Consider the following 26,667-nt stretch of genomic DNA (forward strand, 5'->3'; position numbering starts at 1 on the left):
TTTTTAACAAAAGCTTCTCTTAGAACAAGCTCTTCATTAGATCATTAGATCACAGCTGCATTCTTTTTACGTTATTACATTTGTCAGTTTAAAACTAAATGCGGGAAAATCAACACAATCAACACAAACTCATGCAGTTATCTATTCATTAGGAATCAATAAGCGAAGTCTGTCATTACACTAGTAAAATTAAACCTCACACACCAAACTCATCCTGAAGTGGGAGCAGGTACCTGTCATAACCATCATATCATACATTGCCTAGGCATTCTGTAGAATTTCACACATTGCCTGTAACATATATTTAACAGACCAAAAAAGAAACAAATAAGAGAAGTTAATAGTTAGGTTTTAAGTACACAGTAAGCTTTTTTCTCATGAGAGCTCCAAGAGAAATGAGGAATAATTATCATTTGAGGACTTGACCTATGCATTTGACCCTGCAATTGTTTCTTTGAACAAAAGAAACAAAATCTCATTTATCTCATTTACCAAAGAAAATTTCCCATGAGGAATAGTTTGGTGTATGTTGGTAATTTTCAATGCACTGGCCACCTCATCAAGGGAAAAGTTAGGTACCTTGGTGGCAATTTATAAAACAGCAAGGACACTTGCTACTTTTTCTTTGGTTTGCAATGTAGAGACAGAGGAACCTGAGCTGATTACTAAACAACCCATTGTCAGAAAAATTAAATTGCAATTTAATTTGTGGAAATGCAATAGTTTATAACAGAATTTCAATAAATTGCCCAATATGCCGCCATGCCCACTTGCCATCAGCATCCCCAGTCCTAGGTAGCAGTAAGACTTCAGTAGAGGTCAATAACTTAGTTTTCCTTTACATATGGATAATTAGGTACAGACAAGCTGAAATACAGCCAATGAGAATTTTGCTGATGTTTTTGTGAAATCAAAATATAAAATGGAGGTCCACTGCTGGCAATGTTACTCATAGCCATCTGACATATCAAGACAATTTCTCCACCTAGATTTCAGGTTCAATAATTCAGAGAAACCTCTTTTAATTCCTGAAAAACTTAACCAAATTTCCTAGTCCCATAATTGTATTTTTTGGTTATGGGCATAGATAATGCTTGTTAAGAACCCGTGTCCTAAACAGTCTTGTAGGCTTTACTAAAAAAAATGTTCACTGATAGAAAGTGCATTGGGTCGACAAGAGTAAGCAAAAACTTCTGCAGCTCCACAATGCTTCTTGCTTCGAGGTTTGCGCCATACCATTTATTCTTCCAACCTAGAAACTTAAACCATGGTTGCAGGAGAGAAAATTGCATCATCTATGGATCTCTGGTGAGTTTAATTTCCTAGGTTTTCTAGTAAAGAAAATCACTCAATTCCCCCAGTCATTGTTGATGGGGGAATCCCTCCTGCAGAGCTATTGTGTTCTCCCGGGGTGGGGTGGGGGCGAAGGGAGCTGTCCCTGCCAGGAGAAGACAGTGATTATTGCTAGCAGCTACAGCTTCTGGCAATAATTGCATGCGGAACATCTGACATGCTGTTTGTACCCAAGATCTGCATCGATTTGGGTATAATCTACCTGCCCATACATGGTTCAAATCTCAGCCAGTCCCTGCTCAATCTGCTAAGATTTGAACCATCTATGACTGGCTTTAGAAGTTACCCTTCTTTCTCTCCAGCTTATGGTCCAGTACTTTGAAGGTTCTCAGATTGCAGTGTTGTTAAAGTTTGGGTTGAGCTGTTGGCCCCAAGTTGACATATTTCACCATTCAGACACCGATCAGAGCAGTTGGGCAGTTAGTGGGTATTATATAGCTATGTCCTCCCCATTCAGACCTGTGATGAAAGAGTCTACTAGAAAGAAGTCTGGCCTTATTTGCAGCTTTGAGATTTGACCAAATACCCAAAGCTTTAAAAAAAGGTCATAATAAAGATGTGTTACAATAAACAAAGTTCTAAATCAAGTTCACGGGCACCGTGCAAGAATTTGCTTGGTACACATCAGCGATGTGCAGTCAGGGGAGGCAGGTGAGGCAGAGCCATGAACATAAAAAAAAATAATAATAACAAAAAATCGAGCTTCAAGGGTCGTAGCTCAGTGAACTGAGGTCACAGAGACCCCATTTGGGGTGTAGGTAGCCTAAGTCCTACCCCACCACTGATAAAAATTTGGGGCTCCTACAACCTATGGTTCCGGAGATACGGGGCTCCTGGCACAGGCTGTCATAAGCTACATACAAAGCGGCCAGATTAAATACAAGCTGGCACACTCTGTTTGCAGCGGACTAAGAGGTTGAGCTCACAGTGCCTCTTCTCACTTCTTGTCAGAGGCACTGAGCTCAATGGACAGCTTGGAGTCTTGGACCAATGGTAAAGTACCATTAGCCCCAGATGTGCAATAAAAATGCTGCAGTGGAGGCACGCCTCTCACTGCAGTATCATAGAAGGGGCATATGTCTAAAAGACAAATGCTCCCTTCCAGCCCAGCCTTCTTAACTAGAAGGAAATAACATGGGTTTATGGGTATAAGATTTACCCACAATCCCATGTTCTTCTCACACAGTTAAGAGGGAGAATGAGAATCTACTGCTGTTGAAAAGTTACTCTTATTATCAAGCTAAATCATATAATATTATGCTATATGTTATAAGATAATAATTTATTATTTGCCTTTTTACTGTGAAATTACTGGTTTGAAGTTATAACTTCAAACTTCAGTAATTTGTCCGTTAAGCCACCTGCTTAAGTACAGTTTTTAAAAATATAGTAAATTACCCTAAAAACAATATATAATAATTATTTGTATATTAGTTATGGTAATTAACCCCTTGCCACCCAGGCCAATTCTGACACTTCTTTCCTACATGTAATAATCATCATTTTTTTGCTAGAAAATCACTCAGAACCCCCAAACATTACATATATTGTTTTAGCAGACACCTTAGAGAATAAAATGGTGGTCGTTGCAACTTTTTATGTTACACGGTATTTGCGCAGCAATTTTTCAAACTTTTTTTTGGAAAAAAACAGTTTCATGAATATAAAAAAAAAAAAAAAACCACTAAAGATAGCCTGATTTGTTTGTATAATGTGAAAGATGATGTTACACCAAGTAAATAGATACCTGACATGTCACACTTTAAAATTGCGCACATTTGTGGAATGGCGCCGAACTTCATTACTTAAAAATCTCCATAGGTGACGCTTTAAAAATTTTTACAGCTTACATGTTTAGAGTTACAGAGGAGGTCTTGTGCTAAAATTATTGCTCTCGCTCTAATGATTGCGGTGTATGTAACCTGTGTGTATCTGGCTCTGATACTAGCCAGTACCTCACCAGCCACTGACCTTACCGCACATCCCTGGTACACATACTTTAAAAGAAAGAGGACAGAAATAAATATGTTAAAGTGTGATATTTCCTTAAAAAGCATGTGTGGTAAGGGCACACCTCCCTAGTCTTTGAGTTTCATGTTTTTGTATTGTCTGATATAGGTTGAATATGAGGGCCTGAAACATGAGATCAAGCGCTTCGAGGAAGAGACCGTGCTCCTAAATAGTCAACTGGATGATGCTATTCGGTTAAAAGAGATAGCAGAACATCAGCTGGAAGAGGCCCTGGATACACTGAAGAATGAGCGTGAGCAAAAGAACAACCTGCGGAAAGAGCTAGCACAGTACATCAACATCAATGACAGTATGTACAACAACCACATTAACATTGCTGTGGATGGATTGAAGTTCTCAGAAGATGGAGAGTCCAACAATGAGGAAAAGATGAATGGACACATCCATACCCCTCTTGTCAAAATAAATGGGGATTATCGGACTCAGGCAGTTCGCAAGGGGGAGTCACTACATCCCGTCTCAGATCTCTTCAGTGAGTTGAATATATCAGAAATGCAAAAACTCAAACAACAGCTTATTCAGGTAGGTACAAGCATATAGTCACCAAAAGAGGCTGACATTTGTCTCTATATTTGCAGTGATAATAAACATGTTGCCAATTTGTAACTATATCCCAGTACCCTTTGTGAGCAGAAATACTTTTTCCTACTGCCTTTACCAGTATTTACATCTTCCTGCACTCCCTGCACAGTCTCTGTGTACAGATAGGCAACCTGGGAGGAGGACAAGCATTTATATAACTGTAGGTGGGGATGGTGAAAATGTTAAGCAGTACCATGTAAAAGCATCTGATTTATTAACCACAAACTAAATTTCATTGTGATGAGGGGTGTGGCTGTTACTTAGCTCTACCAGCACAGAGCACTGCAGTTTGAGGACTAGAAGCAGCCTTGTCCTTTCAATCTGTTTTTATTCAATTTTTCAACATACAATAAGAAAAGATTGTAGAAGACAATGATACATTGCTCCAGGCTTTTTTATCAAGTATTTTTTAAGTGTTATTACAGGGTCTCCCTAATAAAGAGTGATATAATTATGATCTTTGATCATGTATGGAACTATCTCCGAGATTTCATCTATCAAGTCTGAGCTGAATAGCTCATGGGAAAAGCAAAAGAGAGAGAGAGGGAGAGTTCACATAGAGATCAGCTGCTCCTCATCGAAAACAAAGAAGTAGGCACAAATGATAGATCAGACTGAAAGAATTGAAGAGGGCTAGGAATTGTAGAGGGTTTTAAAGAAGAAAGTTATAGACAACGAGGGGGTGGCAGACGGTTAGGGTTGCGATTAAAACTTCAATGCTTTATTGTTGGGGTAAACAACTACTTTGTCAAAGTTCCAACAGCATACAAACAAAATCAAATAATGTTCGATCTAAGGCATCCAAATTAGCTTGAACTTAGAAAAGGAATCTTTGAGGGACACTGCCATTTTCTCATTAAGGAGAGACCAGTTTTTTTTTTACTTGCCCTATGGTGGGGTTATTGTCCACAAGGATTTAACTAGAACCTGTTTGGCTGCTGTAAAAAAATGTCAGTATTCATGCATTAAAAAAGGTAGGAAAACTGTGCTTAGAGGCTGATAAGCTGCCAACACTCCACTAAACATATAGTGCAAAAAACATAAAAACAATAATGTGGCACTCAAAATATGAACAGAAGAAAAACGTATATGAATATTAACCTGGCAAGCCCAAGGTATGAATGGATATATAGTGAATGAACAAAAATAACCAATAACGTGAAAATAATTATAAAATAGTGAACAATATCAAAAATAGGTGAAATTGAACAATGTTCAAGGTGCTTCAAAGTTCATAAATGAACATCTTAGAATAATCCATTTTAAGGAATAAATCACAAGGTGAGTGAAAACTTGATCATTAAAGTGCAAGCAATAAATGATAAGGTTGGCATGCTTACCAGAAATGGTGAACTCCGTATATCGTACAGCATGTGAGGCAAACAGGCAGTCATGAGGGAATACTTTGACGGGATCCAACACGGAAAGATCTATGTTTAGAGAATAAGCCCCATCCGGTATTGAGGGAGAGGTTCCAACATCAAAAGGCAGGCTCCAGGGCATGCGGTGGATCACGTCAGATGTTAAAGTGCTCCATGATGGTGTGTATGGAAAACAAATAACTGCACATAGTGTGACACTGTATGGTAGGTTTAATGTGTAAAAAGGGGGGGGGGATTTGTATGAATTTGTAGCCTGTGTTGTACCACAGTTGCTGGCTGCCATTTTTTTTTTGCCTGAAAGGCCACCCCTGCTCTACACAATAATGTGGAATGCAATATTACCAAAATGTTGGGCAACATGGTCAGCAGAAGGGTCCACCTGACCATAGATATATGGTCCAGCAAGTATAGGCAGGGGCCTTTTATGTCATTCATGGCCCACTGGGAAGGATGCTGGATGGGGATGATGAAAGCACAGTCTCCTCCTCAGTGCCCTCTATGGATGAGTCATCCTGTGAACCACCAGTCCCCCGCAAGCATTCAAGAGGCTATGCAACTGCTCAGGCACAATGATGCCATGCACTGTTGCAGCTGGTATGCCTAGGAGACAGGAGCCACACTGGAGCAGAAATTCTGTCAGCTATGCAGGGGCAGACCCAGAGGTGGGCAACCCCATGCCATCTCATACCAGCAAAGGTCATATGTGACAAAGGCACCAACCTGCTGTTCATCCTTCAGCAGGAAAATGTAATTCGCATGCATTGCCTAGCACATGTCCTCAGCATGGTAGATAAGCCTGCGTAAGTACTCTTGCTTACAGAATCTTCTGGGACAGGCCAGAAGTATGTGTAGCCATTTCAGGTGGTCATACCTAGCCAGTGTATGGCTGGGTGAATTTCAGTAGGAACTCCATCTGACCACACACCACCTGATATGTGACATGCCCACCTGGTGGAACTCTACCTTGGCCATGCTGCAGCAATTGCACATCCATCAATGGGCCACAAATAAGTATATGTGCAAGCATAGCACAAAGACATACTGAGGGGAGCTGGGGTTCTTCTTCCCACGTTAGTGGATCTGGATCCTCATACTTGATGCATGTATCATATTCTTACTGTTCGAGGAGGCAACCCGAATAGTGAGCTGTGACAATGTGGGCATCAGTATCACTATTCTCTCTTCTGTCCAGAAAAAAATAACCCAATTTTTTGAGCAGATGTGTTCTGCTTGTTGCAATCTACTTGCTCTCTCCCTCAGAAAAAGTGACCTAGTCAAAAAGGATTACCAGTTTAGTAGCAAATCTGTAATGGTTTTCTTTAATTAGTCTGTGAAAAACAAAGTCAAATTCTTACTTGCAGATGCATTCTGCTTACCATTTCTATCAGAAAATGTGGCCTATTCTAATTAAGGCTTGAAAAGTGTGCTGCAATTCTGTTCAATGTCATTGTTTTCAATTGTGCACAAAAAACCTACAAGACAGTAGAAGTTTCCACCAGATGTGCTTGCTCTCTTCTTCAGGAATTGTAGCCTATCCAATAAAGGCTTAAGAGGTGTGGTGCAAATCTGTGCAGATTTTGCATTTGTATGTAAAACAGAATCCAGATGACATATATACAAATAAAACTGGACCAAAAGAGCCAAAAAGGTGGTTACAAAAGGATCCAGATGAAGTATGCCTGCTCAATCCCTAAGAAATTGTGTCCTGTCCTAAAAAGGCTTAATTGTGGTGCTAAACTGTAAAATGTTCTTCAGCCTTTTAATAAAGACACTCATTTTTTAAATTCTAGATGCAATATCCCTGCTCAGTCTTTCAGAGATTGCAGCCTGTCACACTAAACTGTAACATTTTAGCCTCATCAGTCTCTGATTCAAGAAACTCATTTTTTATTTACAGATTTTATATGCCCACTCTGTCACTCTGAAATTTAACCCTGTCCATACAAGTTGTAGTGCAAATCTGTAACATTGTTCCATCTTTAGTCTCCTAATAAATAAATAAATTTTTTTATTTCCGGTTGCAATAAACTTGCTCTCTCCCTCAGAAATTGTGATCAAGAAAGGCTTAAAAAGGTGTGTTCCAAATCTGTAACTTTTTTTTTTACATGAAATCTGCCTGCTCTCTCCCTCTAAAATATCAGACTATTAAAAAGGCTTTAAAACTGCTGCAAATGTGTGCTATTTTCAGTCTAAAAAAAACTATTGTTTGCTTAATCAAGATGAAGTTTGTGTGCTCTCTCCCTCTGACATAAAATCATTGTTAAAGTGGTTCTAAAGGCTGAAGGTTTTTTATCATCATACATTCCATGCATGAAGGTAAAAAACATTCTCTGTGCAGCAGCCCCCCCAGCCCCCTTATACTTACCTGCGCCCCATCTCGATCCAGCAATGTGCATGACAGCTTTGGCTGTCCGGGGACTCTCACTCCTCATTGGCTGGTCACAGCCAGTGAGCCAATGAGGAAAGAGAGGGTGTGGTGTCGAGCCACGGCTCTGTATGTGAATGGACAAGCTGCTTGCTCTAGGGGCACTCAGCAGGAGGGAGGGACCTGGAGCGCCAGTGGGGGACCCAAGAAGGGGAGCAGGGCTGCTGCTTTATGAAAAGCTTTTACACAGAGCAGGTAAGTATGACATTTGAAAAAAAACAAGCCTTTAATATCACTTTTAAAAAAAAGGGTTACATTCTGTTTTTCTTGCTTGTGGCTCTGGAAAAAATGACTAATTTTTGTTACATATAACACCTGCCAAGTCTATCTATCTCCAATTGTGGCCTAGTAAAAACACTTACGTGCAGTGCATCCATTAAATATTTCTGGCTCTTGACTGTGACACAATAAACAGTTGTTTTTTTTTCAGAATAACAAAGCAAAGTGCAAATGCTTACATAGTTTTCAGTGAGTGTATACAAAATTTATGACTGCTGTCTTTGCAATATACTACTCTGTACTTTCTTGAAAAAAAAAATCACTCACTCTTACATTGTTTTCCCAGGGCCCCAGTCAAACTGCTTACATATTTTCCAGCCACTGTGCCATGTGCTTGGCTGTTGTAACTGAGTCACTGAAGCATGGCACTTTATTTTTTTTTATTTTTAAATTTGCCTAACTGATCTGGAATGTCTTTTTGTGGTTTTGAGGTGTTTTGGTAAACTCTGGGTTGACATTTTCTTAAACTTTGTACACAATATTGCATGGTACTGTTTTGACACTGTTTGGCAATTTTTATAAAACTGAAAGCTTTACTTTTGTCAAAGTATATACTTTGCCATAGATTTTAATTATATCGTCTCTGCTACTTTCAGTGCCCACTTGTGATCTATCACTGCTACAGAAACAAATTATTTTCTTTGAAGAAAAACTACCAAATAAAAACTAATAAGAAAGGAGCCTTCACCTAAGTAACTCATCCAGAATTGCAAAGATCCGACAAGGAGTGAGGATTAATCGGACTTTACTGGTACATATGAGATTATGCTTGAATTTAAAAAGTTGTACACATTGCTTTATTACATTTTATAAGATACAAATGGATCAACATGATCCTAAAAACTCATGTACCCTCATGATTGACAAATTGTGTTCATAACTACCAAAATATACTGTGTGGACATCTACACCTTAAGAGACTAAGAGGCAGACTTGGTATTTAGGGTAGCATTATCCTATGCTGGCCATATCAAATAGCTCTCATCTTCTACCCCTTTTTTGGCTTTACAATCCTCTACCAATCTGGGCAAGCAACAATTATACGCAGGTCCATTTAGGAATGGGATGGTGGAAAGTGCCCCTGTGTAATCAGTTTTGACAATAGATATAGATAATTCACATATATGGCATAAGTTAGCCATCTTACCTTCAGCCCCAGTTGTATTTGAGACTTGCTAACAATAGTGTGCACCCTTTTGTCCCAGTGACTGTACCCAGGGGTTGCGCCATTGGTGGCTGCCACCCTCACCTGTTATAGGTGTAATTATTGTTGACACACTGTTGGTCCTGAAGAAACTGAGAAGCTAGAAGCGCATCCATCATCGCAAGGCCATACAATATTTTATTATTACGCATTTTATTAACTAGACCTGTAATGTGTATGATAATTGACAATAAATACTAGTAGTTATAAGGAGAATTTGTTAATGATGAGAGTACATGAGTTTTTAGGATCCTGTTGATCCATTTGTATTTTATAAGATGTAACAAAGTAATGTGTACAACTTTTTAAATTAAAACGTATTTTAATTTGTACCAGTAAAGTCTGCTTAATCCCTATTCCTTGTTGTAGCTAATGAAGATTTTTTTTTTTGTGCAAATCAATTATTTTGGGTTGCTGCTGCTGTATGCAAGCCAGTGCATACTGTAAAAGTAAACTTAAAGATTACACATACAATTTATGTGATGCTACAATACAGTAATGCTTCCCTGAGAATTTTAATGTTCTGTGAAACCATAAGACAGCTTTAAGACAACCCCAAAGCATGTAATTTGAAGGATTTTTGTATTTTCAATTATTCCCTATAGCCTACTGGGCACTTTTACCCCCTTCCTGCCCAGGCCAATTTTCATCTTTCAGTGCTGTCACACTTTGAATGACAATTGCGCGGCCATGTTACACTGTACCCATATAACATTTTTATAATTTTTTTTTCCACACAAATAGAGCTTTTTTTTGGTGGTATTTATTTTTTGCAAAGACCGAAAATGTTGAAAATAAAAAAAAACAAAACATTTTTCATAGCTTGTTATAAAATTCTGATAACAGGTCATTTTTATCCTTTACTGATGTGTGCTGATGAGGCTGGACTGATAGGGACTGATAGGCTGCACTGATGGGCACTGATGAGGCGGTACTGATGGGCACTGCTAGGCTGCACTAATGGGCACTGATGAGGCATCACTGGTGGGCACTGATGAGCAGGCACTGATAGGTAGCACTCATGGGAACTGATAGGTGGCCCTGAAAGGCACCGATAGGTGGCACTGGTAGGCGGCATTGATAGGCAGCACTGATATGTGACACTGATGAGGAGGCACTGATGGGTGCTGATTGGGGGCACTGATGGGCACTGATTGGCATCAATAGTGGGCACTGGTTGGCAGTATTGGAACTGCACTGATAATCAGGAAGGACAAGAGAACAGCGCCCTCTAAGTGTAGTATGCAAACATCTTTAATGTAAATAAAAGAATCAAGAATACACTCACAAAGGTGTAGTGATAACAGGCATGTTACAGGGTATCATCCGCTCCGACTGCTGAGTGAAGGGGAAGGTTCTCCGGCCACACTGTTGGTGCGGATGGTGAGGATTGTGATCAGCGGCGTGCATGGACGAGGGTCACTTCCGGGTCGGGTAAGCGGGCGGTGCTTCGCATTCGGAGCATGCGTGCTCCTTCCTCAGGCTTCAGTGACGGCCATATTGGGTTAGGGAATTTTATACACACGCACGTAATGCCCACATGGGAGATTTCCATAGCAACCTCAAAACAAAAACATGTACGCAGGCGTGGTACGATATTGCAGCTATGATACAACTGCCTTAGTACCTTATAATATAATATGATATGACCTAGCTTATCTGTACTATCTATATCAGCTAAATTATGTTATATTAATGTAATTATAATCACTCCTGATGACCAGTACAGTCAGGATAACGAGATCTATCTACAAAAAATATTATGCTGGTCAAATATTAGGATCAAATGAAAAGAATATAAATAAATAAATTATCAGTAAAAGGTCTCAATTAATGGGTGATAATGATCATAATAACAATATAATTAAAAATCAATTAATAATAAGTTAGGACAGATATGTATCTATATTAGTAGATCAATATTAAAAATCAATCAATAAAATTAATAAAATTCGAACAATCATGGCAGCTAAAGATATTTATCATGATCAACAATGTATGATAAGGATCTCAACTTCGGTTATTAATAATTAATCAATGAGTGGATCAATCTGGTAGACTAGTGGTGAGTGTGGGTAAAAATCAATTATAAATATAAATATAAAATTAGAATTATAAGATTAAAATTACATATACAGTAAAACCTTGGTTTGAGAGTAACTTGGTTTGAGAGCGTTTTGCAAGACAAGCAAAATGTTTTAATAAATTTTGCCTTGATATACAAGTGATGTCTTGATATAAGAGTAGCGTCATGTCACAACTGGAGTATAAAAAAGAAGAGAGGAGCCGCAAAGTGTAGCCATATGGTTACAGTTAATGAAGGTACAACATTTAGCAACTTATTGCTAAACTTAGAGGTGCCTCTCTTCTCTTTTATACCCTGTAAAAAAATGCTTTGATATACAAGTGCTTTGGATTACAAGCATGTCTCTGTAATGAATTATGCTTGCAACCAAGGTTTTACTGTATACACTTATATCACGTAAAGGAAATATTTTTTAAAATTAAGAATTAAAAATTAGAGATGGGATTATCCTATTGGTGTATACATGTGTATACTCTTTGCAAAGGCAAACAGTATATAATACCATATTTTTTTACATGCTCTTCTGAATATGTAATATACTGTTTGACCTGCCCATGCGGTTTGCTGTATGTAGGCTGTATGACCAAAACTCTGCATAAGCGCTTTGGGGAACATCGGAATTTGGTAGAACAGGGTAAAGATAAACATAGTGTTCCCAGACATTTCCTAGAATTTCACGAACAATCATCTTCAGGACTACGGGTCTGGATTCTGGAGGCCATTCCCAAGACTTTGCCCATTGCCGAACGTTATAAAAGATTATGCAAGAGAGAAAACTATTGGCTCTACTCTTTGGACACTTTATCTCCTGAAGGCCTACGAAAGTATAGAAATAAATACTTTGTTATGACAACATGCTAATATGCTATTATATCTATAATATGCTAATATACCTACAATTTGGCAATGAATGTAGAGTTGTACTAAAGTCACATTCCTGTTACCATAATCTCCCGCTAACAATCCTTGTAATAACCCTCGTGAAACACCCCATAGGACATATGCACCCACATACAGACGCCAATACATGTTTTGGATGCCATGTTGAGTGTATGTGGGTATACACCAATAGGATAATCCAATCTCTAATTTTTAATTCTTAATTTTAAAAAATATTTCCTATACATGATATAAGTGTATATATATGTAATTTTAATCTTATAATTCTAATTTTATATTTATATTTATAATTCATTTTTACCCACACTCACCACTATTCTACCAGATTGATCCACTCATTGATTAATTATTAATAACCGAAATTGAGCTCCTTATCATATATTGTTGATCACGATATATATCTTTAGCTGCCCTAATTGTTCGAATCCTATTAATTTTATTGATTGATTTTTAATATTGATCTACTAATATATATACATATGTATCCTAACTTATTATTGATTTTTAATTATATTATTAACTGAGACCTTTTATTGATAATTTATTTATTTATATTCTTTTCATTTGATCTTAATATTTGACCAGCATAATATTTTTTGTAGATATATCTCATTATCCTGACTGTACTGGTCATCAGGAGTGATTATAATTACATTAATATAACATAATTTAGCTGATATAGATAGTACAGATAAGCTAGGTCATATCATATTATATTATAAGGTACTAAGGCAGTTGTATCATAGCTGCAATATCGTATCACACCTGCGTACATGTTTTTGTTTTGAGGTTGCTATGGTAATCTCCCATGTGGGCACTACGTGCGTGTGTATAAAATTCCCTAACCCAATATGGCCATCAATGAAGCCTGAGGAAGAAGCACCGCACGCTGACCCGACCCGGAAGTGACCCTCGTCTATGTACTGCGCTGATCACAGTCCTCAACATCCGGAAGCACCGTGCACCAACAGTGTGGCCGGAGGAAGGACCAGATCGCGGACACACATCCATAACAGTGACGCTGGACCTTCCCCTTCACCCGGCAGTCGGAGCGGATGATACCCTGTAACATGCCTGTTATCACTACACCTTTGTGAGTATATTCTTGATTCTTTAATTTACATTAAAGATGTTTGCATACTGCACTTAGAGGGCGCTGTTTTTTTATCCTTCTTATATTCCAGAGTTTTTTTGCCTTCTGAACTTCTGAACTGGCAGCCCTCCATGGACAGTTACTTGTTTTATCCTTACATGGACTAATTTTCCTAAAGAACTTGTTTATTTCCCCATTTTCCTACCCACACCTTTTCTAATTTTATTGTCATATTCAGAGTGCACCATATTATCCAATTGTGTATACTGATAGTCAGGACACTGATAATCAGTGCCCTGATTATCAGTGTAGATGTCCCTTTCTTACAAGCCGGTTATCATCTCACTTCTCCTCTCCTCACTCTGTCAGCCGATAACCAGCTTGTGTTTACATCCTGATCAGCTGTCATTAGATACAGTTGATCATATGGTATAGGGCCACTGTGATTGGCCCTTTATCCTGATCTGTGATTAGCTGTGTCCAAAGGACACGGGCAGCGCGATCATGGGAGGACATCATATGACGCTCTCCTGGCAAAGTAAGCCCATGCTGTAGCTGTCTTTCGGCTATAGCACGGGCGGGAAGTGGTTAAGCTGCCCGAAAAGACCCTATCCTGGTTGAATGTTTATTTTAAAAAGAATTGTTTGACAATCCCTTTCCTATTAGCCCAGAAAATGGCCATTTATTGATTTTTATGATTTGGCTTTCATTGACTTAATGGAGTTTGGTTTCATAATCCACACCTTGGTAATATTCGCCGAACCTGCACCATTCCAAACCCATGTACATTCAGCTCATCCCTAGTAAAGATATTTTATATTTACATTGTTCTGCATGACTCTCAACACCTGCAGGGGAAATTAGTGGAAATAGGGGACCGAGACATCAATAAAACCACATTTGTATTACTAGAGCAATCAAATGTTAAAATCTCAGCTAAAGTGGAAATTTTTTTTAATAGTTATGCTGCTAGCATTGGTAAATAGATAGGAAGCTATATTACTTGTTTTAAGCTTTTTTTTTTTAAAATTCATCAGTTGCTTTCTGGTTGCTGGCCTAGGCCAAAATGATGTCATACATCCCAGGAGTGTTCATGGGCATATTTTTGTTTCAACTGGAGGAGGGGAAGAGGGTCTTTCTCAGCTAAACATGCTTTCCTGACTGCATGCCTGAGCTAAGGGCAGATGGATTCCAGGACCTGTGCTACATGAATCATCTGCCCTTACACAAGAAATGCTTGGAGGTGTTTTTCAAAGTGATATCTCAACAAAATAAAGCATGAAGACATGGATTGATGGACGAATTTGCCTTAAATATTAAAAAATAATTAAATAGTGTTTTTAGTTTGTACTGGTTAGATACATTTATGTTCTGCTTTATGTTTTCAGGTCTATTTGTTGATTTGTTGATTTCTTCTGTAGTCACTGAGACAGGAAATTAGGGGAAGTCGGCCCAGTGGGGACAAAGAAATAACATCCTAAAATAAGTTTTATCCTGTCCCACTCTATCCAAAACTAAATAAAACATTTGTCTGGAGTTCTTTTTTTATTTTTTTATAACACCAATCTGACTGTGTGTAGGTGTGGTTGGGATCATATATATCATAAAGTCTGTCCCTGCTGAAATGCATCTCATCAATCAAAATGATTCTTTCATTTCTCTTTTTGCTGAAGAATGCACAAAAATAAAGGGATTTGTTCAGTGTGATCAGTATTTCACTGTTGACAATATTGATTCCAGCATGTGGATAATGGACTTGCACTGCTATAAATATAGACTCCCCACTCCCAAGGGCAAAAGTTTAATTCTACTGAATTAGTAAGAGTGCCAGGACATATAATGGCCTCATATAAGCTACTGGATTTTTAAGATGATGTAACTTTACAAGTTTTCATGAATAAATTCCTGACATATAAGCAAAAGGTGGGACTTTAAATGAGTCTATTGATTTGTGAGGGTGAGATAATTAGAAAATATATTTAATTGGCATATTGAGTCTGACAATACATAACAATGATGCACATAGTAGAAAAGGTTTAATATGTATACACACACATACATGGTATTGACCTCATGAATACATATCAATATCAAAGGGACGGCATATATAATTGATAAGAGATTTAATATGGATATAATGAATTATTGCAAATTCATATATGTACAAGTCATCTAAATGGCACTATGCAGTGTAATCAATGGTAAGAAACATAGTATAATCATTTGGTTGTAGATAATGAGTCTAAGTAGTTTCCTATCAGTAGACATGAGAATGCATTCTAAAATCCCAACACGTTTCGTGGATAATACCACTTTTCAGGGGCAGATGCATGCAACTCTATAAAAAACAACAAAACATGAGTAGACCAGTATGATCAAACATTATACCCCTCAACGGGGAGGATATGTACAAGAGAAAAGGGAGAGAGTTATGCCACGTACACACGAGCGGACTTTACGGCAGACTTTGCCCGGCGGACGGGATTTCGTCGGACAATTCGATCGTGTGTGGGCTCCAGCGGACTTTGTTTTCTCAAAACTTGGACGTACTTAGATTTGAAACATGTTTCAAATCTATCCGACGGACTCGAGTCCGGTCGAAAAGTCCGCTCGTCTGTATGCTAGTTCAACGGACAAAAAGCCACGCTAGGGCAGCTATTGGCTACTGGCTATGAACTTCCTTGTTTTAGTCCGGTCGTACATCATCACCTATGAATTCGACGGACTTTGGTTGATTGTGTGTAGGCAAGTCCGTTCATTCAGAAAGTCCGTCATAAAGTCAGTCGAAAAGTCCGCCGGGCAAAGTCTGCCGTAAAGTCCGCTCGTGTGTACGCGGCATAACTCATCCCTCTGAGTACTTGCATCATGATAAGTCTGGAAAATGGGGGACGAGGAATCAGAGGCTGTCCCAATTGTCTGTACCGGGAGCTGTGAAAGGAACCCGCAGGAGAGGGATCGGGCGCACAAAACATCATTCCCAAGGAAAACGAAAGGCAGAAATCCAGGTAGTGGTATGAGTGGGCTTCATGTCTAAATATATATATATATATATATATTGGGTGTACTATGAATACTCTCTCTTTTTATCTTTCTCTTCCTCTCTCTCTCTCACTCACTCCCTCTCTTGTTCTCTTCCTCTCTCTCTCTCTCTCTCTCTCACTCCCTCTCTTGTTCCCTTTCTTTCTCTCTCTCTCTCGCTCTTGTTCTCTCTCTCTTGTTCTCTCTCTCTTTTGTTCTCTCTTTCTCTCTCATTCTCTCTTGTTCTCTCTCTCTCTCGTTCTCTTTCTCTTGTTGTCTCTCTCACTCTTCTTCTCCGTCTCTCTATTGTTTATGTTCTCTCTCTCTCTCTCTCTCTCTCTCTCTCTTGTTCTCTCTCTCTCCCTTGTTCTCTCTCGCTCTCTTTCTCTCTCTCTTGTTCTCTCTCTCTCTCGTTCTATTTCTCTTGTCTCTCTCTCTCTTGTTCTCCCTCTCTCTATTGTTCTCGCTCTCTCTCTCTTTTTCTCTCTCGTTCTCTCTTGTTTTCTCTCTCTCCCTTGTTCTCTACTCTCGTTCTCTCTCTTTTGTTTTCTCTTTCTCTCTCATTCTCCCTCTCTCTCATTCTCTCTCTCTTTTCTTCTCCCTCTCTCTCTTGTTCGCGCTCTCTGTCAGGGCTGGCTCAACCCTTCCTTCTCTGAGCTGGCAGCTCAGCTGTCGGCTAATTGCCAGCTCTCATCTCTCTCCACAGTTAACCAGCTGTTGTGGATCTGCTCGTCAGTCCCGCCTACTTAAAGATCTCCAGCTCACTTCATTCCTGCCTTCGCCTTGGTCACATCACAAGAAACCATCTCCTGCGTTCCTGTTTAAAGACTGGCTTTGCTGACATCCCTTCTGGCTCCTTATCCTGCTTGCTGTTCCTCTACTTGGATCCCTGACTTCTGGCCTGGCTGATTACCCGATCTGGTTACTGAACTCTGGCTTGGCTGATTACCCGATCTGGTTACTGAGCTCTGGCTTGGCTGACTACCTGATCCGGTTACTGGACTCTGGCTATGCTTTGACTACGCTTACTCTATTTACCTTTTTATTTTTATTAATAAACAAGTGTGATTTTACTGTACTTCTGTCTCGTTCTGGTTCATGGTTTCTGACAGTAGGCGAAGGCCATGAATTCAGTAGATACAGTCAATCCACTTGTTGGTAATATTTTTTCCAGATTGGATGAGCAAGATCACCGCATGGATCAGTTTGCCATGGCGTTACAAATGCTCCTGAGTCGCACAGCTCACCTGGAATCCCCACTTTGGCTGCTCCAGTACAACCAGAGTTGCAGGCCGTCCCTGCTGCTGCGCCAGTCTCTGTGCAAGCTCCCGTCTTGAGTATTACCTCTCTAAGAGGTATGTCTGGTTCTGCCCTGCTTCCCCAGCGATTTGGGGGCGATCCAGTTCAATTCAGAGGGTTTCTCAACCAAGTTGAGCTATACTTTGAGATGCTGCCCCAGGTGTTTCCCACGGACAGAAGCAAAGTAGGGTTCGTGATATCTTTGCTTTCTGAGAGAGCCTTGGCCTGGGCTAACCCTCTATGGGAGACACAAAAACCTGTTGTCTTGAGTTACCCTGAGTTTGTGGCCTCCTTTAAAAGGGTATTTGACATTCCCGCACGCTTCACTTCTGCTGCCAAGTGCCTCATGTCCATCAAACAGAGTACGAGAACTGTTGCCGACTATGCCATTGAGTTCCGTACTCTGGCAACAGAGGTTGCTTGGAACAATGAGGCCCTCGTGGCTGCTTTTTCTCATGGTCTCTCAGATTCCATCAAGGATGAGATAGCAGCCTGAGATATAACCACTGAGCTGGAGAGCTTGACCTCGTTTACCATCCTCATTGACTCCAGACTCAGAGAAAGACTTTTTTTTAAGGAGCGCTTGCAGAAGCCTCCTGTACGTTTGCCTCCGAGCTTTGCAGTCCCACCCGTGCCTCCCTCACCTCCCATGCCTCCTGGTACCGAGTTGGTCAGTGAAGATGAACCCATGCACTTGGGCTTCACGCGTCTCTCTGCAGATGAGAGAGCCTTTAGGAGGAGGGAGAGATTGTGCCTTTATTGTGGCCAGGCAGGTCACTTTTTGAAGTCTTGTCCTACCCATCCTGGGAACACCTGAACCTTGAGTTCCTGTCATGGACAGACCTTAGGTGGTGTTGTGTCGTCCCCAGTTAACCAGAAGGATAAGCCCCTGGTTTTGGTCACCCTTTCTTGGGCTAAGTCGTCTATCGAGATACAGGGTCTAATCGACTCTGGGGCTGCAGGCCTGTTCATTGATGCTGCCTTTGTATCAAAACACTCGATTCCACTGCAGCTGCGTGACACTCCACTCCCCATTGAGGCTCTTGACGGGAGACCTCTACAGCCTGCCCATGTGACTCATGAGACAGTTCCGTTGTCTATGGCCGTAGGGGCTCTTCACAATGAGATAATCCAATTCCAAGTGATTTCCTCTCCTAAGTTTCCACTGGTTATTGGTTATACTTGGTTACAGAGGCACAACCCCTCTTTTGATTGGCTCCGTGCTGAGGTTCTCTCCTGGTCACCACAATGCAGTGAAACATGCTTCCGGAAGGTAGCCAAGGTCTTGTGTACCTCTTCACTCTCCTCCCTGCCAGAGGAGTACCGTGATGTTAGCGATGTCTTTGACAAAGGTCAAGCCGGTAGTTTGCCTCCACACCGGCTGTATGATTGCTCAATTGACCTTCAACCTGGTGCCACTCACCCTCGTGGCCAGGTTTACCCTTTGTCGGTCTTTGAGGATAAAGCCATGGAGGAGTATGTTGCAGACGCACTTTCTCGGGGTTTCATCCGCAAATCCTCGTCTCCTGCTGGTGCGGGTTTCTTCTTTGTGAAGAAGAGGAGCGGTGAACTGAGACCTTGTATTGATTATAGGGGTCTCATGATTAAGAATGCCTACCCGATCCCGTTGGTTACAGAGTTATTTGACCGCCTCAAGGGAGCAATGGTTTTCACTAAGCTTGATCTGAGAGGGGTTTACAATCTCGTGAGGATTAAGAAGGGCGACAAGTAGAAAACTGCGTTTTATACCAGAACAGGCCATTATGAGTATCTCGTAATGCCTTTTGGCCTTTATAACGCGCTGGCAGTTTTCCAGGAATTTATTAACGATATCCTCCTAGATTTGTTGCAGTTATGTGTGGTGGTTTATCTTGATGATATCCTCATATTTTCCAAGTCCCTGGAGAGCCACCACACAGATGTCTGTCGTGTGCTTCAGAAATTGAGAGAACAATCTCTATTGTAAACTGGAGAAGTGTGAGTTCCATCGGGAACAGGTTAAATTCCTGGGCTATGTCATTTCCACTGCTGGTTTTTTGATGGACCCAGAGAAACTTTCGGCAGTCCTACAGTGGCCTTGACCCGTGGAGTTAGGTCCTCTGTAGCGTTTCCTGGGTTTTGCCAACTATTATCGGAAGTTTATTCGTAACTTTTCATCTCTGGTCAAGCCCCTGACTGATATGACCAAAAAGAACGGTAACCCACAGAGTTGGTCTTCTGAGTCCATTAAGGCCTTTAAGAGGCTCAAGTCTGCCTTTGTTTCTGCTCCTGTGTTAGCACATCCTGATCCTACGTTATCTTTTATCCTTGAGGTTAATGCTTCTGAAACTGGTGTTGGCGCCCTTCTGTCTCAACGTCTTATCTCTGAGAGTGCTATGCATCCTTGTGGCTACTTTTCCAAGAAATTGTCACCTGCCAAGTGCAATTACAAGATTGGTGACAGAGAGCTGTTGGCAATCATTTTAGCCCTGAAAGAATGGAGACATCTGCTTGAAGGTACCACTGTGCCGGTTCTCATTCTTACTGACAATAAGAATCTCACATTCTTATCTGAGGCTAAACGCCTCTCTCCCAGAAGAGCGCGATGGGTTCCTTTCTTATCAAGTTTCAATTACATTGTCTTATTCTTACTCGGTACTAAGAATGTAAGAGCTGACACCTTGTCACAACAATTTTCCTCTACTTCCAAGTTGGACTTGGTTCCGGTTCCTATGATTCCTCCTTATCGTATTCTGGCTAAAGTTCGCACCAGTCTTACTTCTCTTTTGGGTGACAAAATTCTTGCTGCTCAGGTCGATGCTCTTCCTGAGAAACCTTGTGACCGCTGCTTTGTCCCAGAGTGTCTCCGTACTGCCATGCTCCAGACTTACCATTCTCCCAAGGCAGCTGGCCACCCTGGTAAGAATCAACTCGTTTGGGCCATTTCCCAACAATTCTGGTGGCCTAGTCTACGTGCTGATGTAACTGCCTTCGTAGCTGTCTGTTCCGTGTGTGCTCAGAGTAAGACTCCACGACACCTTCCAGTGGGCCTCCTACAACACATACCCAATGGAGAGAGGCCCTGGATCCACCTGTCTATGGATTTCATTGTGGAGTTGCCCAAATCCCAAGGCAACACAGTTATCCTTATGGTGGTTGACCGGTTCTAAAGATGTGTCATTGTATTCCACTTAAGAAGTTGCCCACTTCTAAGGAACTGACTTCCATTTTTGCTCGGGAGATCTTTCGCTTACATGGGCTACCCAAGGTAATTGTCTCGGACAGGGGTAGTCAGTTTATTTCCCGGTTCTGGCGAGCCTTTTGTGCACAGCTGGAAATTCAACTTGCTTTCTCCTCTGCGTATCACCCGCAGTCTAATGGGGCCGCAGAACGAGCCAATCAGTCCTTAGAGCAATTCCTATGTTGCTATATTTCTGACCATCACAACAACTGGTCAGACCTATTACTTAGGGTAGAGTTTGCTCACAACTGTGCCTTGAATTCTGCTTCTGTTATGGCGAATTATGGTTTCCACTCTTCCATGTTGCCTGACTCGTTTGTTCTGCAGAGTATTCCTGCGCTAGAGGAGCATCTCTGTGGTCTTCGTTCCACTTGGGCACAAGTCCAGGAGGCTTTGCATCATGCTAATAATAGGTACAGACTCCATGCTGACTGCGCCTTCCTACCAGGTTGGGGACAGGGTCTGGCTGTCATCTCGCAACCTCCGACTTCGTGTTCCCTCACTGAAGTTCGCACCTCAGTTTATTGACCTTTCTGTATCCTTTGCAGGATTAACGCAGTGGTTTACGTGTTGGACCTTTCTCCTAGTATGCGCATCTAAAATGTGTTTCATGTCTCCTTATTGAAACTGTTGGTCTGCAACCGCTTTACTACCTCGGTGCCACCTCCTCACCCTATACAGGTTGAGAACCATGAGGAGTATGAGGTACAATCCATTGTTGACTCCCATAGGTTCCGTGGGCGCATACAGTACCTGATGCATTGGAAGGGGTACGGTCCGGAGGAACGCTCCTGGGTCTCATCCTCAGACGTACATGCTCCTGCCCTCCTGATTTCCATACACGTTTTCCCCTCAAGCCCAGTGGTCCTCCGAGGGGGAGGGGTCGTTGAGGAGGGGGGTACTGTCAGGGCTGGCTTAGCCCTCCCTTCTCTGAGCTGGCCATTCAGCTGTCGGCTAATTGCCAGCTCTCATCTCTCTCCACAGTTATGCCCTGTACACACGGTCAGATTTTCTGACAGAAAATGTGTGATAGGACCTTGTTGTCGGAAATTCCGACCGTGTGTGGGCTCCATCACACATTTTCCATCAGAATTTCCAACACACAAAGTTTGAGAGCAGGCTATAAAATTTTCCGACAACAGAATCCGTCGTCGGAAATTCCGATCGTGTGTACACAAAGTGTCACGCATGTTCAGAATAAAATAAGAGACAAAAGCTATTGGCTACTTCCACGTTTATAGTCCCAACGTACGTGTTTTACGTCACCGCATTTAGAACGATCGGATTTTCCGACAACTTTGTGTGACCGTGTGTATGCAAGACAAGTTTGAGCCAACATCCTTCGGAAAAAATCCATGGATTTTGTTGTCGGAATGTCCGATCAATGTCCGACCGTGTGTACGGGGCATTATCCAGCTGTTGTGGATCTCCTCGTCAGTCCTGCCTACTTAAAGATCTCCAGCTCACTTCATTCCTGCCTTCGCCTTGGTCACATCACAAGAAACCATCTCCTGCGTTCCTGTTTAAAGACTGGCTTTGCTGACATCCCTTCTGGCTCCTTATCCTGCTTGCTGTTCCTCTACTTGGATCCCTGACTTCTGGCCTGGCTGATTACCCGATCTGGTTACTGAACTCTGGCTTGGCTGATTACCCGATCTGGTTACTGAACTCTGACTTGGCTGACTACCCGATCTGGTTACTGGCTATGCTTTGACTACGCTTACTCTATTTACCTTTTTATTTTTATTAATAAACAAGTGTGATTTTACTGTACTTCTGTCTCGGTCTGGTTCATGGTTTCCGACACTCTCTCTCTCTCGTTCTCTCTTGTTCTCTCTCACTCCCTTGTTCTCTCTGTCTCTCTCTCCCTTGTTCTCTCTCTCTCTCTTGTTCTCTCTCTCTCTTTTGTTCTCTCTTTCTCTCTTATTCTCTCTTGTTCTCTCTCTTTCTCTCGCTCTCTCTCTCTCTTTTCTTTCCTCGTCTCGCTCTTGTTCTCGTTTTCTCTCTCTCTCGTTCTCTCTTATTCTCTCTCTCCCCTGTTCTCTCTCGCTCTCTCTCTCTTGTTTTCTCCCTCTCTCTCTTGTTTTCTTTCTCTTGTTCTCTCTCTCTCTCTCTTGTTCTCCTTATCTCTCTTGTTCGCTTTTGTTCTTTCTCTCTTGTTCTCTAGTTCTCTCTTGTTCTCTCTCTCTCTCTCTCTCTCTCTCATTCTCCCTCTTGTTCTCTCCCTCTCTCTCTCTCTCTCTTGTTCTCTCTCTCTCTCTCTCTCTCTCTCTCTCTCTCTCTCTCATTCTCTCTCTTGTTCTCTCCCTCTCGTTCTCTCTCTCTTGTTCTCTCTCTCTCTCTTTTGTTCTCCCTCTCTCTCTTGTTCTCTTGCTCTCTCATTCTCTCTTGTTCTATCTTGTTCTCTCTCGTGCTCTCTCTCTCTCTTGTTCTCTTGCTCTTTCTCTCTCTCTATATGGATAAATACCGTATTTATCGGCGTATAACACGCACCGGCGTATAACACGCACCCCAATTTAGGAGGGAATTTTAAGGAAAAAAAAACTTTTAGGAGGGAAGTTGAAGGAAAAAAAACTTACATTTAAATGCCCATCATTGCAGCCTTCTCAGTGCAGCCATGTCAGTGCAGCCTTCCCCAGTGCAGCCTTGTTAGTGCAGCCATGCCAGTGCAGCCTTCTCAGTGCAGCCTTGTTAGTGCAGCCTTGTCAGTACAGCCATGTCAGTGCAGCCATGTAAGTGCAGCCTTCCCCAGTGCAGCCTTGTTAGAGCAGCCATGTCAGTGCAGCCTTCTCAGTGCAGCCTTGTTAGTGCAGCCTTGTCAGTACAGCCATGTCAGTGCAGCCATGTCAGTGCAGCCTTCCTCAGTGCAGCCTTCCCCAGTGCAGCCTTTCCCAGTGCAGCCTTTCCCAGTGCAGCCTTTCCCAGTGCAGCCTTCGATCCCCTGTCCTGAGCTTTAAAATCGCCGACCGCGATTTGAAAATGGCGCCGCCGACGCCGAAATACACCGAGCCGGTCCTCGGCTCTTTCCGGCGGCTCTCGTTCACTTTCGGCTCCACTCGTAGTCCCGAGCGGAGCTATCCGAACCTAGCCGAGTACGTTCGGATAGCTCCGCTCGGGACTACGAGTGGAGCCGAAAGTAAACGAGAGCCGCCGGAAAGAGCCGAGGACCGGCTCGGTGTATTTCGGCGCCGGTGGCGCCATTTTCAAATCGCGGTCGGCGATTTTAAAATTGTGACAGCTCGGGATCGCAGGGGATCGGCGTATAACACGCACCTGCGACTTTCCCCTGATTTTAAGGGGAAAAAAGTGCGTGTTATACGCCGATAAATACGGTATATCTTACTCTCTCTCTCTTTCCCCTTCTTCTTCTGGAAAGTATGTTTTTTCCATATTGCAAATGGTCGGAAATTTTTCCCTATTAAAAACGCCTATAAACGAAAACGCTTATAAATGCGATGTGCCTTGTTTGCACGCTATTACAAGCATTTAGCGTTTCAAATGCCAATAAACTTCTGTCCCAAATGGGATTTTTTGCTTTCAAATAAATGCCACTGAATGACTATAAACTACTCAGTGTACATGTACAGATAAGATAACAGAGGAGAGTTCAGGGGCTGCTGAAAAAAACGCCCAACTGTTTATCAGCAGTTTACATGAGGCCTAAGATATGATGATGCAATCATTTTGTTGCAGATGGGAAGAAAGATACTCCCCACCCCAGTTATCTGACTGTACCATTGTAACTTTGTAGCAAGTTAGAAGGTGAGAAAGGAACAGTGCATTAAAGTGCACATTTAGCCCAAAACCAAAAATGTAACATATTGCTGCTTACCAATCATTTGATGTGGTGGATGCATAAATCCTCTATTCTTTGGCTTTATCCCCTCTGTTTTTACCTGGTGATCTGGCCAGTAACATACCTCCTGTATTAGTGAGACACGACTCTGGAAAAATAACAAAAAGTGCCACAGCAGGCAGCAGCATTGTCAGTCTGGGGGGGGGGTTAAACGTATTATCAGATTTAGAACCACTAACAAATTGAAGCCAAAACTCCAGCACACACATTACAGTTACAGCAAACATTTTTTTCCCTTTTGGGATAAAGACTTTGCATGAATAAATAAAAGCTGCTAATTTTAATTGTCCCTGCCAGTGTTAAATGGTTCGTCTCTTCCATGTAAACTGATACATTCTGCTGGTGAATTTGTGCTGTGAAAACAACAGACTTGTTGGCTGGATTAATGAAAATAGAAGAATTGATTGGTTGACAGTGTTTACAGGCATTACTAGCTTTGTCAGCATGACTGATTTGGGATATATTGCCAAGTATGATATGTCACATGTCAGATAGCAACAAACAAGGTACAGGATAACCCTCGCCATAAGTTGCTAGATGGTCATGTCACAAAACATTCTTAGCTTCCTTGTTATAGCTATCCAAAGGTCTCAGGGAGGTGATGACACAGGTTTGAACCATAATGTCTTAAGCAACAGTTATCAGTATAGTAGTTACGGTACTTTGTTTGATATCTAAGGCCCAATGTTTGCAGCTAATAGGAACACTGTTTTGGACCCTTGGTGAGCCAGGCAGTGAGAACTTCTCTGAAGTCTGTCCTACTCTTTAGGAATTTCATGTGGAAGTTGGAGATGAGGCGAATGTAAGCCAAAGGGTCTGCAGCGTTTGGTGCAGCCTTAAACACTGCAGACAGTGTTGCATTTGAAGGGCTGCTGTACGCTATTTAAAGCCAAGGTGGCACTCAGGGACAGGTGAAGAGCCTACCACAGTCGGGGTGTACCAAAAGCAATTTTACCATAGAAATGGGAACTTTTTTGCACCAAAAGTTGCCCTAGTTGTGTAAAGGCATATGCTCTGCATAACAGTCACAGTAAGGAATGTAATGATTCTCATGTGACCACTAGCATGTTTGTGTCTTATTGTGCTTCCAAATTTTATCTGTGCATGTACATACATTTCTACATTAAGTTTAAATTATAGTATAGTAGTAGATCCTGGCATAGGTGCCTAAATGTATCCTCAGCAGCAATTGCCTTTCAGAAGGCCGTAAAACATTATGACTCAGCAAAATAGTGTTTACTGTTATTCGTGATATTACTGTAGCAGCAGAACCTGAGATCAGTAATATTGTAGTATCTTCACATATTCCGGGAAAGAGGCTATCATATGTCACTGTATTGCTTTTATGTCAGTAACATTAACAATAAGCTCCACAGGGCTGACACTGAGTACAGAAGAGCACAAAAATTGTTAAACTAATACTTTAGTCTTGGATAGATGGTGACTTGATGAAAACCAACCATCATCCTATGGCTCTATAGGACTTTAGTCCCTATACCTGAGTTCCTCCCACCTGCTATTTTCAGGAAATCTCAGAGTTTTGATAATTAATTTTGTATCATAGAAGATGCTTCAGGAAGTAAGGTAGAGCCATTAGGTTTCCAGCAGGATCATTCAACAGAACTCATTCTAACAATAGGCTTGTATTGAACAGGGAGGGCTACAAACAGATCAAAATTTGTCCAGTTCCTGCTGTACTGGTTGATTTTCGTGTCTACCCAGTTTTACCCTTGGGCAGGACTATATTCTAGAGATCAGGAGTGTATTAATCTATGACTAAATTTCAGAGGTGGTCCCACTCTTTATAGGAGATTTTGCTTAAAAATAAAAACAACCCCTGTGATTGGTAAAGTTAGAAAATTGGGTGGGATTGCTAGCACCTTTTCTACATTTTTAGAAAAGCAAATATATCAACTTCCTGTGGAGGTGTTATTTCTGG

The 26,667-nt window shown here is 41.4% G+C and overlaps 1 protein-coding gene across 8 annotated transcripts in view; it reads left to right on the forward strand.

Moving 5' to 3' along the window:
- The window catches only part of BICD1 (BICD cargo adaptor 1), a 423,296-nt gene that overhangs the window by 268,952 nt on the left and 127,677 nt on the right, over positions 1-26,667 (forward strand). For all 8 annotated transcript variants that reach the window (XM_073621869.1, XM_073621870.1, XM_073621868.1 and 5 more), the window contains exon 4: positions 3,472-3,906. In XM_073621869.1, the coding sequence (XP_073477970.1) occupies positions 3,472-3,906 (435 nt within the window). The remainder of the gene's footprint in view (positions 1-3,471; positions 3,907-26,667) is intronic.

This window comes from Aquarana catesbeiana, linkage group LG03 (genome assembly GCF_042186555.1).
Source record: "Aquarana catesbeiana isolate 2022-GZ linkage group LG03, ASM4218655v1, whole genome shotgun sequence".
NCBI classification, from domain to species: Eukaryota; Metazoa; Chordata; class Amphibia; order Anura; family Ranidae; genus Aquarana; species Aquarana catesbeiana.